This window comes from Mesoplodon mirus (assembly GCF_964341445.2).
Source record: "Mesoplodon mirus genome assembly, chromosome: 19".
Lineage (NCBI taxonomy): Eukaryota > Metazoa > Chordata > Mammalia > Artiodactyla > Ziphiidae > Mesoplodon > Mesoplodon mirus.
The window spans coordinates 53,736,777-53,756,260 of record NC_138995.1 but is presented as its reverse complement, the minus strand read 5'-3'; the positions used below and the strand labels follow the sequence as shown (position 1 = coordinate 53,756,260).

The 19,484-nt window shown below is 57.4% G+C and overlaps 1 protein-coding gene across 3 annotated transcripts in view; it reads left to right on the top strand.

Moving 5' to 3' along the window:
* MEGF8 (multiple EGF like domains 8) overlaps positions 1-19,283 on the top strand; it is a 41,868-nt gene extending 22,585 nt beyond the window's left edge. For all 3 annotated transcript variants that reach the window (XM_082607085.1, XM_082607086.1, XM_082607084.1), the window contains 18 exons: positions 1,335-1,582; positions 1,673-1,783; positions 1,942-2,060; positions 2,434-2,641; positions 3,173-3,353; positions 3,915-4,078; positions 4,837-4,981; positions 5,998-6,229; positions 7,393-7,516; positions 7,658-7,871; positions 8,026-8,240; positions 12,952-13,159; positions 13,354-13,513; positions 13,922-14,114; positions 14,575-14,745; positions 14,914-15,044; positions 15,544-15,676; positions 17,894-19,283. In XM_082607085.1, the coding sequence (XP_082463211.1) occupies positions 1,335-1,582; positions 1,673-1,783; positions 1,942-2,060; positions 2,434-2,641; positions 3,173-3,353; positions 3,915-4,078; positions 4,837-4,981; positions 5,998-6,229; positions 7,393-7,516; positions 7,658-7,871; positions 8,026-8,240; positions 12,952-13,159; positions 13,354-13,513; positions 13,922-14,114; positions 14,575-14,745; positions 14,914-15,044; positions 15,544-15,676; positions 17,894-19,162 (4,226 nt within the window). In that variant the 3' untranslated portion in view covers positions 19,163-19,283. The remainder of the gene's footprint in view (positions 1-1,334; positions 1,583-1,672; positions 1,784-1,941; positions 2,061-2,433; positions 2,642-3,172; positions 3,354-3,914; positions 4,079-4,836; positions 4,982-5,997; positions 6,230-7,392; positions 7,517-7,657; positions 7,872-8,025; positions 8,241-12,951; positions 13,160-13,353; positions 13,514-13,921; positions 14,115-14,574; positions 14,746-14,913; positions 15,045-15,543; positions 15,677-17,893) is intronic.
* Positions 19,284-19,484: the final 201 nt, after the last annotated feature.

The following is a 19,484-nucleotide window of genomic DNA, read 5'->3' as shown; positions in this document are numbered from 1 at the left end:
TTCTTCAGCTGAGAGGCAAATAGAGAGGATTGTACTGGCTGGGTTGTGTCTCTGGAAAGAAGGTCCACGTGGGACATGTTTTTGGGACACACAGAATGTAGCTGGTGCAAGGGCCCCTGAGCATCTATCTCCTCAGACCGCTGGTTCTCAACCAGGAGTGACTTTGCCCCTTGGGTCATTTGGCTATGTCTGGAGACATTCTGATTGTCATGATTGGGGCTGCTACTGGCATCTCGTGGGTGGAGGCCAGAGATGCTACTCTGCATCCTGCAGTGCACAGGCTGTAGCCCCCACAACCAAGAATTACCAGGCCCCATTACGTCAGCTGTGCTTAGCTGATGGAGATGCACTAGAAATAATTTGTTACCCATGGCAGTTAAAGGGCCTAGGTTTGGAAATGCTTCTCTTCATATTGTAAATCAGAGTAGCTCCAAGGCTGTGAGAGAGAGGGCAGAGTTGTAGTTGGCCTGACGGCGATTGCATACAAGCCCAGACCCTTCACAGTGAGCAACTAGAGCTGAGGGGCCCTCAATTTCATTTCACTCAGCAAATGTTTACCTGCAGTAAGCTGGGCCTGAGCTAAATTCTGGGCATGTAGCAGTGAACAAGGGTCACAGGCACTGCCTTCACGGACTCACAGCAGAGGTGGGGAGTGACAAACAGCAGGGAACAAATTGTCAGAATAGTGACACTTTCGGTAAGGGACAGGAGGAAATGGAAAGGAGTGGGGAGCCTGGCTTGTCTGGGGAGTTGGGGAGGGAGTCTTTGCAGAAGGGAGATTTCACGGTGTGGGCAAGGGGCAACTAGTTCAGGTGGAGGAATAGCAGATGCCCAGGCTCTGAGAACAGGAAGCGGGTCAGTGGTGCTGGAGCGAAGAGGGCCGGGAGAGTGGGAGGTGATGAGGTCAGAGGGCCTGCAGGCCACCCCTCTCTTTTTTTTTAAATAATTTTTTTAATTTTAATTTTTATTTATTTTTGGCTGCATTGGGTCTTTGTTGCTGCACGTGGGCTTTCCCTAGTTGCGGCGAGCGGGGGCCGTTCTTCGTTGCGGTGCGCAGGCTTCTCACTGCAGTGGTTTCTCTTGTTGCGGAGCCTGGGTTCTAGGCGCGTGGGCTTCAGTAGTTGTGGTTCGCGGCTCTAGAGCACAGGCTCAGTAGTTGTGGTGCATGGGCTTGTTTGCGGCACGTGGGACCTTCCTGGACCAGGGCTCGAACCCGTGTCCCCTGCATTGGCAGGTGGATCCTTAACCATTGTGCCACCGGGGAAGCCCCCCCCCCCTTTTTAAATATCACTTTACTGAGGCCTTGTGACAAGCCTCTGGACTCTCTCCAACAGGGCTGCTGGTGCTGCACTGGGAGGCCAACGGCTCCTCATCCTGGGGCTTCAATGCTTCTGTGGGCTCTGCCCGCTGTGGGTCAGGGGGCCCCGGGAGTTGCCCTGTCCCCCAGGAGTGTGTGCCCCAGGACGGGGCCGCAGATGCTGGACTCTGCCGATGTCCCCAGGGCTGGGCAGGCCCACACTGCCGCATGGCTCTGTGTCCTGAGAACTGTAATGCCCACAACGGGGCAGGGACCTGTAACCAGGTACAGGTGAAAGAGGGCAAGCTGGGCGGGACAGGGAGCTGGGTGGGGGTAATTAGGGCTCCCCCTGAGCTTCCTTCTGCTGTTCCCCAGAGCCTGGGCGTGTGCATCTGTGCTGAGGGCTTCGGGGGCCCTGACTGTGCCACAAAGCTGGACGGTGGGCAGCTGGTCTGGGAGACCCTCATGGACAGCCGCCTCTCAGCCGTGAGTTGTGGATGCCACTCTCCGGGGAGGTGCCACGCAGCCTGCTTCCTGGATCGTTCTCCCCATTCCACTCCCAAGACTACCCCCTAGACCCTAGACCCAGCCTGACACTCTGTAATGACCTTACCTGAGCCCTCATGTCTGCACCCCACACACAGGACACCGCTAGCCGCTTCCTGCACCGCCTGGGGCACACTATGGTGGAGGGACCTGAGGCCACCTTGTGGATGTTTGGGGGCCTGGGTCTGCCCCAGGGGCTGCTGGGAAACCTGTACAGGTGAGGACTGCCCTGGGGAGGTAGGATACCTGAATGCAAAAAGGTTACCTCAGGGGACACTGAGATGTCTCTCACATAAGAGTCCCCTCGGGGGGGTGCAGGAAAACGTCTACAGGTGAAGGATACCCCAAAGGATGCTGGGACATTTGTTGCAGGAGGCTGACCTCAGGGACCGGGATACTTATTTGGGTGGTGCTACCCCAGGGGATGGTAAGGTGATTGTAATAGGAGGGTCACCTTAGGGGTTTTGGGATACCTGCCAAGTGGGGGGGTGATCCCAGGGGATGCTGGGATACCAGTGTGTAGGGGGGTCACCCAAGGGCATGCTGGTCTGACTGTATAGTGAGGCTGCTTTTTTGCATCTTGGCCCCAGGTACTCAGTGAGCGAGAGGCGGTGGACACAGATGTTGGCAGGAGCTGAAGATGGGGGCCCAGGCCCCTCACCCCGCTCCTTCCATGCAGCTGCCTATGTGCCTGCTGGCCGTGGTGCCATGTACCTGTTGGGGGGCCTCACGGCTGGGGGCGTCGCCCGGGATTTCTGGGTCCTCAACCTCACCACCCTGCAGTGGCGGCAGGAGAAGGTGAGCATCTCTCCCCTCTGCTAGTCCCCACAACCAGGCTTTAGCAAAGATGACCAGAGCAGCTCCTGCCAGCTTTGCCCCCAGAGGAAGAGGCTTCCTCCCAGGGCTCCAGCACAAGTCCCAGAATTGAATTTCATTGGCCATTCTGGGTCACATTTAATTCCTGAGTCAATCCCTAGCCAAGGGGACGTGAGGCTCTGGTCTCCAGGCTGGGGCACAGCCCACTGTGGAGCCGGTACAGTCAGCCCCATGCAGCCAGAGAGCAGGGGAGCAAGGGCTTCGCAAAGGGTCCCCAGGCTACTCCTACCTGAAGAAGTGACACTGAGCAGGCAGAGACAGCAAGAGGTCTGCTGCTCACCTGCCGGGACCACGGCTGGCAGGGAGGCCTGGGGTCTGACCCGCCCCAGGCAGCTCACGACCTCCTTAGTGGTTCAAGGGGAGTTCGGGGAGCTCTGAGCCTTGCTTCTACCCACAGAATGACCCCTGACCTCTGCCCCCCCAACCCCGTGACCTCCACCCTTCATCCCCAAGGCCCCGCAGACCGTGGAGCTGCCAGCAGTTGCTGGTCACACTCTTACTGCCCGCCGAGGCCTGTCTCTGCTCCTGGTGGGTGGTTACTCCCCTGAAAATGGCTTCAACCAGCAGCTGCTTGAGTACCAGCTGGCAACCGGCACCTGGGTGTCTGGAGCCCAGAGCGGGACACCTCCCACAGGTGGGCCTGGGGACGGGGCGTGGCGGGGAGGGGGCGCTGCGCTTTTGACTCCCAGCCATCCTCTCTGTCCACTCCTGTAGTCTGTGGTCACTGCCCCCCATACCTGTTGTCTCCCTGTCTACCCCCATCACCCACCCACATTCTCAGGATACCGCCTTTTGAGAAGTTCAGTTTCTCTATATACCCCTCCCAGACTTCATGAGAAGCTGCCTACCTCCTGCCCAGTGGCAGTGGGTCCCTGTTTCCCTCTTCCAGCTCCTAGATCAGTGCCCCTCAGGTATTTTCCTTTCTCTCTCTCTCCTTCTACATTCTTTGATCACCGTCCGCAAGGTCATTCTGGTCACCCTGTGTCCCTCTCTTCTCTTTCCCAGAGTCTCTTTAATGGTTGTCCTTTAGAACCGAAGGGAGAAGGAGGGGTTGAGAAAGGCTTCCAGGTCTCTGGCATCAGGGCCTGCTAGAGTGGTGTTGTGGTCATGAGAGGGGGAGCCCAGGAAGATGGGGAGCGTTCCTGATCACCAGCCCTTCCCCCAGCCTCTGTGCTCACTCCTCCTCCGCCCCCAGGTCTGTATGGTCACTCCGCTGTTTATCACGAGGCCACTGACTCCCTCTACGTGTTTGGGGGCTTCCGCTTCCACGTGGAGCTGGCGGCCCCGTCCCCTGAGGTCTATTCCCTGCGCTGTCCTGACCGCACCTGGAGCCTGCTGGCCCCTTCTCAGGGGGCAAAGGTCAGGAGAAAAGGTCCAGACACATGAGTGTAGGGGGCAGGAGGGAGGGCCCCCCCTTTCCCAGTGCCCCAGGGACTGGCTTAACCTTGGATTCCTACTCTGCCTCCTTCCCGGTACCCCAAGTCTCCCCTTCTTCTCTCTGTGACTTGGAGGAAAGAATCGTAGACCAGGAGGTCAGAGGCCTGGGTTCTGCCCCAGCTCTGCCACACTCTGGGCGTGGCCGTGACAGGTCCCTCCCCTTCCTGGCCTCTCCAGCTGTGCAACGGGACACTGAGGCTCCTTGTGCTTCTGCCTTCAAGGCCAAAGGCGACAGTGTGTGGGAAAGCATGAAACCCTGGGTGTGCTGATTAGAGACAATTGCATTTGCCATCCACAAACACGTTCCCAAGCCCTTCTTGGGGCTGGACCGCAAGGGAGATGGAAGTAAGGGCCCCAGCAGGATACGCCCCAGCCCAGCTGGCGAGGTCATCCAAGAAATGTGGGGCTCATCTCAAGCATCTGAGGCTGGGTTCCTGAGGAACAGCATGGGGTTTGGGGGTTCTGGGAGTTCAGGGAAAGGAGATGGCTGTGGAGACAGCTCTGAGGAATGAGGGAGGCTTCCCGGAGGGAGGAGGTGAGATTTGAGGAAGGTTAGGATTGGGTGGGCTGGTAGGGGCTGGGGCGTGGGGAGGTTTGGAGTGGCGGGTGGGCTGAGAGGGAGCACGAAGAGCGGGTGACCGTGGGCTCTGACAGCCCTTCCTGTCGTGTCTCGCCATCAGCCCCGCCCCCGACTTTTCCACGCCTCAGCCTTGCTAGGGGACACCATGGTGGTCCTCGGGGGGCGCTCGGACCCTGACGAGTTCAGCAGCGATGTTCTGCTCTACCAGGTCAACTGCAACACCTGGCTCCTGCCTGACCTCATCCGTAAGTCCACCACTCTCCCTGGGAGGCCCCGGGACAACCAGGGGGAGCGCTGGCCCTGTCCTGCGACTCTCACTCACTAGGGGTCATTTGGGCCCCTTCAGGCCCCCAAGCGAAGCTCCTGTCCTCTCCACATTATCTAAGCACCCACAGAGACACGCTCCTTCTTTTTTTGTCTTAGAAAAGTTTTAAATTCTGTTTATGAAGTAATGATAGTCATTGTAGATAATTTGTAAAATAGAAAGGAAAAAATCCCCCATAATCCCATTCTCTAGAGGCAATGACTGTCATATGTGAGGGTGCTTCCTTCCAGTTCATAGGCTGGAAAGGGATTGTATCTTGCCTTTTTATTTCATTTGACAGTCATTGTAAATGACTGTGTGCGTGTGTCTCTGGGCCTGTCTCCTTTGCTTTTTGTTTCTTTCTCTGACCCTCTGTCTCTAACTCTCTTTCGCTCTTAATCTACTTTTTCCACTATTCTGTGACTCTTTTTTTTTTTTTTGAGGATTTAAAAAAATTTAGGTGAAATTCACATAACAAAATTAGTCATTGTAAAATGAACAATTCAGCGGCATTTAGTACCTTCACAGTGTGGTTCAACCACCACCTTGGTCTTGTTCCACAACATTTTTTTTTTTTGGCTGTGCCACGTGGCATGTAGGATCTTAGTTCCCCGACCAGGGATTGAACCCGTGCCCCCTGCTGTGGAAGCGCAGAGTCTTAACCACTGGACCGCCAGGGAAGTCCCCGGGTTCCACAACATTTGTCTCTGTTCTTATTCCACTCTTTTCTGTTCCTTTTTTCTGTTTATGTCTCTCTCTCTCTCTCTTTTGTCTTGCTGTCTGTGTCTGATGCTCTTGTCCTATTTGGCCTTATCTGTCTTCTCTCTGTCTTTTGTTGTCTGTCTCTGCTCTCCTTAGACTGTCTCTCCTCTCAGCATCCCTCTCTGACTGGTACCTTTGTGTGAATCTCTTCCTCGAGTCTCCTGCTCTCTATCTCTGAACTTTGTCTTTCCCCAGGCCCAGCCTCTGTGGGACCACCAATGGAGGAGTCTGTGGCCCATGCTGTGGCGGCAGTAGGGAGTCGCCTGTATATCTCCGGAGGCTTTGGGGGAGTGGCCCTGGGCCGCCTGCTGGCCCTGACCCTGCCCCCTGACCCCTGCCACCTGCTGCCCTCGCCCGAAGCTTGTAACCAGTCTGGGGCCTGTACCTGGTGCCATGGGGCCTGCCTGTCCGGGGACCAGGCCCATAGGTAACCATGGAGACTGACAGCACGTGGGTGGGTGGGTGGTACTGGTGCCCTCCGAAGTGGGTTCTGTGCCAGGCCAGGCTTGTGGGGGGAGGCCTCAGCAGGGTATGGTCTGGTTAGGAGACCAGCTCACATGGCAAAATGGGCAGCTTATCACAGGCAGGGGCAGGCTCGGGGACCTCACCGAGTGGGGAGCCCTGTTTGTGGGCTGGGGTTAGCTGAGTCTGAACTGGGCCCTAAATGACCAGTCAAGTTTAGACCATGAGGGTTCAGAAGTGGGGCTGTATCTGGTTATTTTAGAAACCATCTGAGTTGGGGAAGAATGAGATTGGACAGGTGGGTGGGTCGGCTCAGAAAGGGCTTCCAGTGCCTGGCTGAACTGCGCTCCGTCCAGCTCCAGAGACTCCTTTTCTGGAGTTTGAGAATCCAAACATATCAGGAGGCTGAAGGCGCTGTCCTAGGTTTAGCACAAACTAACTTGACTGCGCAGTTATCCTGCACTGGTATGAGGCTACTAATGTGGTATGAGGCTACTAACGGGCTTTATTTTGTCCCATTAAATGTGTCACCATGTTTACTGCAGAATATTAAAGGGTTTGATTTTTAGGGTGCTCCCCCAGACTCTGCTAGGGGTATTATGTAACAGCGGGTACACCCACTGCTTTCCTGAAACCTGGAAAGTTCTGAAACAGGTGTGCCTTCAAGGGTTTTGAGTAAGGGATTATGGCCCTCCACTGTGGGTGATGGGGAGCCACAGAAGGTTTAAGCAGGAGAGGGCAGGGGCAGGCTTGTGAAGGAAGGGGTGGTGAGGGGAGGCTGCAGGTGGAGGCCTGGAAGGGGGAGGCTTGAACTGGGCGGGGGGCTGCAGGGGTGGAGGAGGAGGGGATGGTCAGAGAAGAATTCAGGAGGCAGAGGCCTCGATGGCTGGAGGGCCAAGAGGACATGGGATATCGCCCAGTGTCTCTGGCCTGGGCGATAGGTGGACGTGGGACCATCACAAAGTGAGCTGGGGAGGAGCAGGTTTGGGAGGCCTGTGCTGAGAGCAGTTTGGGGTGCGTATGTGGGGCCTGCAGGACGGTGTCCCCGGGGCAGCAGGAAGAGGCGAGGGTGAGGAGGAAGGGTGGGGCCTGGCTGAATGTGGTGAGCCAGACCTCATGCCTCCCCAGGCTGGGCTGTGGTGGTCCCCCCTGCTCTCCAATGCCCCACTCCCCCGAGGAATGTCGACGTCTGCGGACCTGCAGTGAGTGCCTGGCCCGCCATCCCCGGACCCTGCAGCCTGGAGATGGAGAGGTGAATGATGGGGGTGGGGGTGGGAAGGGGGCGTGGCTCAGGCGCCACTGAGCTCTTCAGCTGGGATTGGGTGGCAAGAGCTGAGGCTGGAGGGAGGCTGGGGGCCCTGGCCTCCCCGCTGAGCCCGTATCCCCCCGCCAGGCATCTGCCCCCCGCTGTAAGTGGTGTACCAACTGCCCTGAGGGTGCCTGCATCGGGCGCAATGGGTCCTGCACCTCGGAGAATGACTGTCGCATCAACCAGCGAGAGGTCTTCTGGGCTGGGAACTGCTCGGAGGCCGTGTGTGGGGCGGCCGATTGCAAGCAGTGCACAAGGGAGGGCAAGTGCATGTGGACGCGGCAGTTCAAGAGGACTGGTGAGCGCTGAGGCTTGCTCCCCGAGAGGAGAGTTTGGGGGCCTGGATTCCTGCACCAAGGACGCAAGGGGCTCAGGGACCTGGTTTGAGGGAGGAGGAGGGGAGGAGGCTGGGGGCCCGGACCTGCTTCTAATCCGTGTGCCCCCAACCCCAGGGGAGACCCGCCGCATCCTCTCGGTGCAGCCCACCTATGACTGGACGTGCTTCAGCCACTCTCTGCTGAACGTGTCCCCGATGCCGGTGGAATCATCGCCCCCGCTGCCCTGCCCCACGCCCTGTCACCTCCTGCCCAACTGCACCTCCTGCCTGGACTCCAAGGGTGCAGACGGGGGCTGGCAGCACTGTGTCTGGAGCAGCAGCCTCCAACAGGTACTGACTGCCCCCAGCGGGGTCTGCGGTGGCCCTCCTCCCTGCTGCACACTGACCTTTCTCCAACCCCGCTGCCGCTGTCCTACGTCCGCCTCCATTTCCTTAGGGCTGGTCCCACCATCACACTTTCTCCTTCTTCCCACTTTCTCTTCTCTCGCCCCTTCCAACATCTCTTTCTTCCCCCTTTGCCTTGTTCTTGTTGGGTTTTTTTTGTTTTTGTTTTTTTGGCCACGTCGCACGGCTTGGGGGATCTTAGTTCCCTGACCAGAGATCGAACCCGTGCCCCCAGTGGAAGCGTGGAGTCTTAACCACTGGACCACCAGGGAAGTCCCTCTCCTTGCCTTGTGCGTCTCCCCATCATGTCCCAGCGCCCCCTTCCCGACTCCTCAGCCCTGGTGTCTCTCCAACTCTCAGTTAAGCTCTCCTCGCCCCATCCTTCCCATGACTCAATACCATCTCCCTTCTCCCTCCCACACCTTTCCACTTTCCTCCTCCATCTCTTTCTCTCTCTACTTTTAGAAGTTTTGGTTGTAAGAAACAGAAACCCACTCGAGCTGCTGTTATTATAAGGAACCGGGGGTATTTGATGTTGCCTGAAGGGAGGAAGCACTGTTGCTTCGTCCTTCTCGGGCCGCCTGGTCTCTGATCTCAGCCGTTTTCTGCGCGTCTCCATCCTCTGGTTTCTCTCGGCTTGATCATCAACACACACTGCCTCAACTGGCAGACCTTGACCCTCAGTCTATGTGACTTCCTTTTTAAAAAAAATATTTATTTATTTACTTGGCTGCGTTGGGTCTTAGTTGCGGCCTGCGGGCTCTTTGTTGCGGCGCGCAGGCTTCTCTGTACTTGTGGCACACGGGCTCAGTAATTGCAGCACACAGGTTTAGTTGCCCCACGGCATGTGGGATCTTAGTTCCCCGACCAGGGGTCGAACCCACATCCCCTGCGTTGGAAGGCGGATTCTTAACCACTGGACCACCAGGGGAGTCTCTATGTGACTTTCTAATTCCAGAGACCACAGTCATCTCTGTGTTCTTCTGTTAGTTCACGTTCTCAGGGAAGACTTCAGCTCAGCTCACTAGTTAGATGTCCAGCCGTGGTCCAGTGAGACGTGGCCAGGGAAGGGAAGGAGCGCTGCTTCCGACACAGCCATTCAGACCCACCCCTCATCTATGGCTGTGGTCTAGAGAGATGATTCTTTTTTTTTTTTTTTTTTTTTTTTTTTTTTCTTTTTGCTGTATGCGGGCCTCTCACCGTTGTGGCCTCTCCCGTTGCGGAGCACAGGCTCCGGATGCGCAGGCCCAGCGGCCATGGCTCACGGGCCCAGCCGCTCCGCGGCACATGGGATCCTCCCAGACCGGGGCACGAACCCGTATCCCCTGCATCGGCAGGCGGACTCTCAACCACTGCGCCACCAGGGAGGCCCCGAGAGATGATTCTTGAACATGGGCATGGTCTGGGGAGGTACAGTCCACCCCTTGGCTGCCCAGTGTGTACTGTCTCATAAAGTCCATTCCAGAGATGCCTCTGGGGGGAATTCCCTGGTGGTCCAGTGGTTAGGACTCCACACTTTCACTGCCAAGGGCCCGGGTTCAATTCCTGGTCAGGGAACTAAGATCCCACAAGCCGTGTGAACTAAGATCCCACAAGCCGTGTGGTACGGCTGAAAAACAAAACAAAACAAAACAACCAAAGATACCTCTGCCTGGCATGGTTTAGCTGTCCAAGTGGCAGACACAGGAGTCAACCCCAGCCCCACCCCAGCAGGAGATGAGAAAGCTTCAGCTACTGCTGTCATGTCCAGAAACAGTGTCACTGGGCCAGAGCTGTGGGTCTGTCTACTCCTCATTCATCTTGATTGGGCGAGATTGTGCAAGACCCAACTGAGGCGTGATTACTCACCATCTCACCACCCAAGAGCCTGCACGAGTCTTTGGTAAAATAGGAGTGCTATCAACAGACCCTGTCTGGGGTGTTTTCCAACACCAACAACCAGTTCTCCAGTTCTCTGGATGCCAACTGTGTGTTCAACAATTCAGTTAATTTCTGACACTATCTACCTGTAATCAGAGTCAGGTCCCACAGGCTAAAGTGTTCAGTTCCACAAGAGTGCTCCCACTTCAGATGCCAGCCACAAATCCAGGCTAACTGGCTGTAAATTGGGGGTTCCTACCACCCCCTCTGCAGGTTTGATAATTTGCTAGAATGGCTCACAGAACTCAGAGAAACATTTACTTACTAACACTGGTTTATTATAAAGGATACAACTCAGGAAGAGCCGAACAGAAGAGGTGAATAGGGCAAGGCCTGCAGTGTCCATGCCTTCACTGGACATGCCACCCTCCCAGAAGATGCATTCATCAACCTGGAAGCTCTCTGAATCTCGTTGTTGTTCTTTTTGTTTTGGCCATGCCGCACGGCTTACGGGGTCTTAGTTCCCCAACCAGGGATTGAACCCCAGCCCACAGCAGTGAAAGCACAGAGTCCTAACCACCGGACCGCCAGGGAAGTCCCCTGAATCTCATTGTTCAAGTGTTTTTATAGAGCTCAGTCTCTCCCCTGACCCCCGGTGGGTGAGTGGGGCTCTAATCACTTGGTTTTTCTGCTGACTCCCCTAAGTCACCCCGTTAGCATAAACTCAGGTGTAAAAGGGGTTCCTTATGAACAGCAAAAGACATCCCCACCGCTCAGGAACCCCTATGTGTTTTAGTAGCTCAGTACCAGGAACCGGGGACAAAGACCAGATACATTTTTGTATCATACCACACCGTCCCATAGGAAGGTCGTCCAAATTAGATGGGAGAATGTATGTAGAGCGTGGAGCCCGGCCTGCTATTCAGTAAAAACTCAGTAACATCCCCACGTTCCACCCACTGGGAGGATTGCCAGTCTCCGCTGTCTGGGACACACCAAGAGGGTCAGTGCAGCGGCTGGGAGTGGGGGGTGCTCCCCGTGGGGCTCTCAGCGTGGCTGCAAGGGCAGAGGTCCCCTGCGGTGGCACCTCTAACAAGCAGAGACCTCTCGTCCTCAAGCCGGGGGGCCTTCCGGTGATACAGGTCCTCCCTAAATATTATTGAGATTTCCATTATTTGTCTTTATTGGGATCCCAAGGACTGGAAGGCAACACCAGAGAGCCTGCAGGCAGCTCAGGAGGTGTGAGGCCGGAGGGAGTGGTGGGGCGGCTGAATGGAGAGCGCGGCGGAGCTGATGCTGCATGGGCATGTCAGAGGGCTGCTGCCAGATCTTCTGATTTCTGGGAAAATCAGTTGAAACTGTTGGCTCAGGTGTTTTAAAAACACAGATCAATCGTAACAGGTGCGCAGACCAGACCTGTTGTGATTTCGCTCAAGGGCAGCCTTATTTTAACAGTCAGGCATTGTTCTTCTGAATGCCTTTGGCCTCAGAGCCTGGGGCAGACAACAAGGTGCTCTCTTCCCTGGCTGGCTGGCTGGCTGGCTGGCTTCTTCCCTCCTTCCCTTTGTCCTTTTACCAAATTCTTCATTGAGCACCTTCCTTGTGCCGGGCACTTTGCTAAGCTGTGGGCATATGTCAGCAGATGAGCTAGGATCCTGCATCTCTTCCAGGAACACAGGAAATGCAGTTTGTGGTATTGGGCAGCATCACATTTGGCCACTAGGGGGGTCCCAGCAGAAGGTGCTGAACAGACTGGAGCCTCGGGCTTCTCTTGGCCCCCTTCCAGATTGCCCCTCTGTTTGTCAAGGGGTGCACTAAATTCAGATCTGGAAGCCTAAGCAAATTCTCTGGAGGAGAATTTGGCTCTGGCAGTTCAGCCAGGCTCGGCTCATCCCCGGCGTAACCCGTAGGGACTCTGAGCTCCGGCCACAGCTATCAGGGTTTTCTATTTCAGGACTGCATGGTTGCTTTGTTTCTTCCTAAGTGCTTCCAGACAGCCAGCCTAGACTAATCTCTTTCCTCTTATACTTCACTTAAGGCCCAAGCCGTAAATAAAATGCTCTCATACACTGAGGTAAGTTCCCAGGAGTGTGAACCTTGTTGAGCACCGTGTCTGGGTCCCAGGACACGATGAGTGATGGTGTGTGAGCTGCTGCACAGCCCCTGACCACGGACTCCTCAACTTCCCAGCCAAGGGCGGCAGGATCCTGTTGCCCCAGCAGCTGGGTCCATGTCCTAAAAGGCTGTGGCTGGCAACCCCCGTCCTGATGCTTGTTTCTTTTTCCACCTGGGATCATTGCCTTTCTTTGATTGTAAGAAACAGCTGCATCCCAAGCCAGGTGGGTAAAGGGGCTCATGGTACCAACACACTGGTGCCTCTTGTAACCCAGGTGGAAAGTGCAGCCAGGCCCTACCAGGGACTGGAGGTGGAGCCTGGAAAGCTGCCTGTCTCCCTGTCTTTGGGGTGTGTGATTCTCATCTCTGCTTCCTTCTGTCTCTGCTCTTTTCTTGCCTCTCTCTGTTCTCTTCATTTGCTGACATTTGTTCATCCAAACGGCCCAGCCAGCCCTAGTCCACACAATCTAGTTTCAAGGATGTCCCTAGCCTGACTTCTGGTCTTAACTTCTAGTTACAAATGCCGAGGAGGGAGAATGTGATGACCCCAGCTGATGTCCATTTTGGTCCACCCGGTTGTGGCCAGCAGGGGTGAGATCTCTGAGAAGAGGGTGCAATCCAGGAAGATACCCAGGAGGTGTTTGTTTGATCTTCTTTCTCTGCCACTTCCCCTCCCCTATAGTGTCTGAGCCCCTCCTACCTGCCCCTGCGATGTATGGCTGGAGGCTGCGGGCGGCTGCTCCGAGGGCCCGAGAGCTGCTCCCTGGGCTGTGCTCAGGCAACCCAGTGCGCCCTGTGCCTGCGGCGGCCCCACTGCGGCTGGTGTGCCTGGGGGGGCCAGGATGGGGGTGGCCGCTGCCTGGAGGGTGGACTCAGCGGCCCCCGCGATGGTGAGACGGGTTTTCGGATGGGGTGAGTGGGGCTGGCTCCTGTCTGCGTTCTGACGTGGGGTTTGGCGCAGAGAACGTGGAGGGGCGCTGGGGGCTCTCACAGGTGGCGCTCAGGGGAAGGGGGAGCAAGGGCCCGGGTGGCTAGGCGAGTGGTTCAGAGGCCTCCATGGTGAAGCCCTGTATCCTTGTGCTAGGGCTGACATGTGGGCGACCTGGGGCCTCCTGGGCCTTCCTGTCCTGCCCCCCTGAGGACGAGTGTGCAAACGGGCACCACGACTGCAACGAAACACAGAACTGCCATGACCGGCCCCACGGTTACGAGTGCAGCTGCAAGACGGGCTACACCATGGACAAGTGAGCCTACAGGCCAGACGGGGGGGCTTGGGTGGGGTTGAGGGGAGCGGGGCCAGGCAGACCGTGGGGTGGGAGAGTCTGTGGGGAGCGGTAGAGGACGGGGCATGGATCAAAGTGGGACATAAGAAAACATAGTCCAAGGTGTGGAGGAGGGTGTGAGGGCGGGGGCTAGGTCGTCGAGGGCAAGGTTGGTCAGTTAGTTTAACAGGGTACCCTGGGAAGGGGGTCATCGCCCCTGGAGGAGGCGCTGGGATGGACCCGGGGCAGGGGAGTGATGCAGCGGACCGGGGGGTGGACTAGTTGCGAAGAGGGTGGGCTGGCCGGTGGTGGCCTCAGAGGCGCAGCTGGGTGTGCCTTTGGGAGGGAGCAGCCCGCTGCCCTGCGCTGACTCCTGCCCCACCCCTGCAGCGTGACGGGGCTGTGCCGCCCCGTGTGCGCCCAGGGCTGCGTGAACGGCTCATGCGTGGAGCCCGACCACTGCCGCTGCCACTTCGGCTTTGTCGGCCACAACTGCTCCACAGAGTGTCGCTGCAACCGCCACAGCGAGTGCGCCGGTGTGGGGGCCCGCGACCACTGCCTGCTCTGCCACAATCACACCAAGGTGTCCGTCCGGGACCTCAGGCCCTCGCCCCGGGCCTCTGTGCCTTCAGCCTACACTCAGGCATCTTGAGCCTCCTTCCAAGCCCCAGTGAGCTAGGCACAGGGCGGAGGGGGCCTAGCCCTATCCCAGGGGAGCACGAGAGGAACCTGGGGACACCGTCTGGGTCTGTATCACAGAGGGGCCGCCCTGGATAGCGGGACAGAATTAGTACTGGACCAGGGAGGGGGATCCTGTGGGGAAGGGCTTTCTGAGCTCAACCCTTGGGGCTGAAGGGGAGTGAAACCCCATCACTGGAGGTGTGCAAGTGAAGGCAGCGGGCTAAATGGCAGATGGGCTGGGACTGCCCAAGCCAAATGCCTGCGCTGTTGCTGCCCTCCCCTGGTGCTCCCAGAACCTTCCCCCACTCTCACACCCACTGTGACTCTTCACCCCCTCTGACCGACCTGTCCCTGGCTTCCAGGGCAGCCACTGTGAGCAGTGCCTCCCCCTGTTCGTGGGTTCAGCCGTGGGGGGCGGAACCTGCCGGCCCTGCCACGCCTTTTGTCGGGGCAACAGCCAGGTCTGCGTCTCCAGGAAGGAGCTTGAAATGGCCAGGAGGGAGCCGGAGAAGTACTCGTTGGATCCAGATGAGGTGAAAGAGGCTGGGGTCCTGAACTCCCGGGTCTGAGGGAGGAGGGGGCCGGGGGCTTGGACTCCTTGTCTGAGGGAGGAGGAGGCTGCTGGGGTCTGGACTCCTGGCTCTGAGGGAGGAGGGGCTGGTCCATGCCTTTTTGTGATCACCCTGTCCTTCCTTGGCCAGATCGAAAACTGGGTGACAGAGGGTCCTAGTGAAGACGAGGCCGTGTGTGTGAACTGCCAGAATAATAGCTATGGGGACAAATGTGAGAGCTGCCTCCATGGCTACTTCCTCCTCGATGGGAAGTGCACCAAGTAAGTGGAAGGGGGGCCAGGAACCCTTGTCCCACTCGGTAGGAATAGCTCTGGGAGCCAGGCTCCCCTCTCTCCAGTCCTCTGCCCTCAGTCAGGAAAGGATGAGATCCCCTGAGGCAGGGGTTGGGGGCAATGAACTAGACTCAGGTGGGAGACCCTCTCCCTCAGGCCAGTGCTGAAATGTAGGCTACCCAGCAGCCCTGGTGGAGACCCTTGGGCTAAAAGAGAGAGGGCCCTGAGGGAGAGGCCTCAAGACAGCCTCCCCATTCCACCCGCTTCCTTCTGAATGGTCAGTAAGCCCTGGAGTCCGTCCATCCTGGGTTCTAATCCTGACTCTGCCACTTAACAGCACTGTGGCCTTGGGGTAAACGGCTTGACCTCTGTGAGCCTCAGTTTCCTCTTCTGGCCTCATGGATTGGAGCTCACGTTTGCAGCATCCAGCCTGGGCTCCTGTAGGTCATGAGAGCTCTATAACCCCCGTCTTCTTCCTTCTCTTCAGATGTCAGTGTAATGGCCATGCGGACACATGTAACGAGCAGGATGGGACAGGCTGCCCATGTCAGAACAACACAGAGACGGGCACATGCCAGGGCAGCTCCCCCAGTGACCGCCGAGACTGCTACAAATACCAGGTGCGGCTGGAGAAGCAAGTTATGGGCCAATGGCCCCATGCCCAGAAGAGGTCAGAGCTGGGATGAGGTAGCCTGGCCCGGGCAGGACTGACAACGTGGTTCCGATATCTGTGGTCATGGGGATCAAGGTCAACTTGATAGACTGTTCCTGAGCCTTAGTCAGTTTCAGGACCCGGGCGGTGATGCTGGGATCCCAGAATTGAGCCTCTTGTGGGCGGTGGAGGTGAGGAGACGGACTCCATTACGGATAGTCACAACTTAAAGATTGCAGATGCCAGGAAAACTCATCTCGTAGTAGCTTAAGCAAAAAAGAAAATGTGTTGGCTCTCAAAACTGAGGTCTGGAGTCCACTTCAGGAATGGCCAGATCCGGGTGCTCACACAATGCAGTCAGGAGTCCTTCTTTCCCTGGATCTTGACTCTGCTATCCTCTGGGTTGGCTTCATTCTCAGGCAAGTTTTCGCTCAAGTGGCGGCCCTCACCTGATCACTTTAGGCCAGTAGGGGATCTCATATTATTACTAATACCCATATGCAAATTCCCCTTGAGTCCATATCCCCTTTCTTCAGCTGAGGGGCTCCTGGAGCCCCTGTACTGACTGCCTGGTTGGTTACTGTGTTGCAGGCTCACCTCCCACAGAGGGGATATTCCATATTCCTTCCTTGGAGTACAGCTCCTACCAGCCCACCCACCTACCTTCTCTCTAGTTCCAGAAGGAAGAGAGAATCCCTTGCTTGCCTCAGTCTCCCTACCCATCTATTGGCAAAGACGCGACTACACCCAAATGGTGACAGAGCTTCACAAGCCTTACTGACCCCTAACATTTCCATCATTTCCATCCAAGACCAGAATTTTTGCTTTTTCTTTTTTTTTTTTTTTTTTTTTCAGCCTTGCCGGGCAGCATGCGTGATCTTAGTTCCCCAACCGGGGATCGAACCCGTGCCCCCTGCATTGGGAGCTCAGAGTCTTAACCACTGGACTGCCAGGGAAGTCCCCAGAATTTTTGCTTGCTTGATGCATAATCAAAAGGCCCATTGGTCTTTGTCAAAACAGACAGCTTCAGAGCTTAATTCAGACCTCCTCCTCCAGCAGCTCTGTTGGTAGCTCTGAAACAGCAGTTTCTTTAGCTTCTAATGATAGCAGTAGTGGTTAGTATGTAAGGAGTGCCTGCCCTAGATACAGTAGAGACAGCACAGACATGGAAGGGTCCTGAAGGCTGTGCCAGGGCCTCGGTGAGCTGTGGGCATAAGAGCAAAAGGAGACTCAGAGACTTGTCCCAGGTCAGACAGCTGGCTGGGTTTGGAGCTTGGACTGACCCTGGTCAATCCCAGAGATTGAGTGGTTTCCACTGGACTACAGGAATCAAAATAGCTGTTATCCAGCCAACTCATTCACTCAACACCTATTTACTGAGCACCTAATATATGCCAGGCACTGTGCAAGGCACTGGGACACAGTAGGGAACAAAACAGGCAAAATGTTCTGACCTCAGGGAATTCATGGAGGAGTCCAGCAACCAACAAATGAATATGTCAGACATGCAGTGTGTTAGTGATGCACAGTAAGGAGGAAAATTAAGCAGAAACGAGGGCTAGGAAATGTTGGGAGCGGAAATGGTAGATACAGTGGCCAAGGAAGGCCTCAGTGAGAATGTGACACTTGAGTAAAGACATTCAAACATGGGGGGCGGGGGGCCGGGCAGGCAGGAGAGTGATCCAAGCAGAGGCTCAACCAGTGCAAAGGCCCTGAGGCAGGACCTACCCAATATAGTCCAGAAACAGCAAGGCTAGCAGGCAAGGCTGGCTCACCTCTGCTGGGCCTGTGATTTCAGTAGTGTTTGCTATCTGTGTACAGAGGAAGAATCTCCAGTTCAGCAAGGTTAAGTCACTGTTCCAAGGCCACACAGCTAGTGAGGAGGTGGAGCCAGGATTCAACAGAGCTCCTCATTGCTGTGCCTCAGAGTTCAGAGGCCTTGCCGTTAGGGCGCTGTGGTCACTGGGTTGGCACCAGGAGCAGCAGTGCTGGAGTGTAGGATGCTGTTAGTGTCCACACTGTGTCAGGGAAATCCAGGGGGGTCACAAGGAAGCCGCTGGGACACTGTGGAAACCCAGGGCGGGGGCTCCTTACCAGTAGGTACAAAATATCAGTCCTCCTTAGAGGAGGGCTGGACCCTGAGCTCGGCTCTGATGGCTGCTTCCACCCCCTGCCCTGCCCGCAGTGTGCCAAGTGCCGGGAGTCATTCCACGGGAGCCCGCTGGGTGGCCAGCAGTGCTACCGCCTTATCTCTGTGGAGCAGGAGTACTGCCTGGACCCCACGTCCCAGACCAACTGTTTCCACGAGCCAAAGCGCCGTGCTCTGGGCCCCGGGCGCACTGTCCTCTTTGGTGTGCAGCCCAAGTTCACCAATGTGGACATCCGCCTGACGCTGGACGTGACCTTTGGCGCCGTGGACCTCTACGTCTCCACCTCCTATGACACCTTCGTGGTCCGTGTGGCCCCCGACACTGGCGTCCACACCGTACACATCCAGCCACCACCGCCTCCCCCAGCCCCCCCACCCCCCGCTGACGGTGGGCCCCGGGGGGCTGGGGATCTGGGGGGACCCGGGGCCGGAGGTGGGCCGGCCACCCCAGCGGAGCCACGAGTGCGGGAGGTGTGGCCACGGGGCCTGATCACCTACGTGACGGTGACAGAGCCATCCGTGGTGCTGGTGGTCCGTGGCGTGCGGGACCGGCTGGTCATCACCTACCCGCACGAGCACCATACCCTCAAGTCCAGCCGTTTCTACCTGCTCCTGCTGGGCGTGGGAGACCCAAGTGGGCCCAGTGCTAACGGCTCGGCTGACTCGCAGGGCCTGCTCTTCTTCCGGCAGGACCAGGCCCACATCGACCTGTTTGTCTTCTTCTCCGTCTTCTTCTCCTGCTTCTTCCTCTTCCTCTCGCTCTGCGTGCTGCTCTGGAAGGCCAAGCAGGCCCTGGATCAGCGGCAGGAACAGCGCCGGCACCTGCAAGAAATGACCAAGATGGCCAGCCGCCCCTTCGCCAAGGTCACCGTCTGCTTCCCACCCGACCCTGCTGCCCCAGCCCCCGCCTGGAAGCCGGCCGGGCTCCCACCACCCGCCTTCCGCCGCTCTGAGCCCTTCTTGGCACCCTTGCTGCTGACGGGGGCCGGCGGGCCCTGGGGACCCGTGGGAGGGAGCTGCTGCCCACCAGCCATCCCTGCCACCACTGCCGGCCTGCGAGCCGGGCCTATCACCCTCGAGCCCACTGAAGATGGCATGGCCGGCGTAGCCACCCTGTTGCTCCAGCTGCCTGGGGGGCCCCACGCACCCAACGGCGCCTGCCTGGGGTCAGCCCTCGTCACTCTGCGGCACAGGCTGCATGAGTACTGTGGGGGGAGCGGGGGTGCTGGGGGCGGTGGGCACGGGGCTGGTGCAGGCCGGAAGGGACTGCTGAGCCAGGACAACCTCACCAGCATGTCTCTCTGACCCGTGGTGGGACCCTCAGCCACAGCAGTCGAGTCCCCTGAGGGGGCCGCCCTGGACCTGGGGCCCCTCCACCTGGGACACGGTGTCCTCAGAGACCTCTGGTTTCCTTCCCCTGGGCGGGGTGGGGTGGGGTGGGGTGGGGCGGTCCCCAGACAGGGCCTTCTTTGTTCTGCATTCAACAATTATTTATTGAATACCTACTATGTGCCAGGCACTGTTGAAGGCACTGGGCAGAGCGGGAAGCAAGACAGCCAAGGTTCCCTGATCTCGTGGGATTTAGGTTCTAGTGAAGGGAGCCCGTCGGCATGCATGCATGCGCACG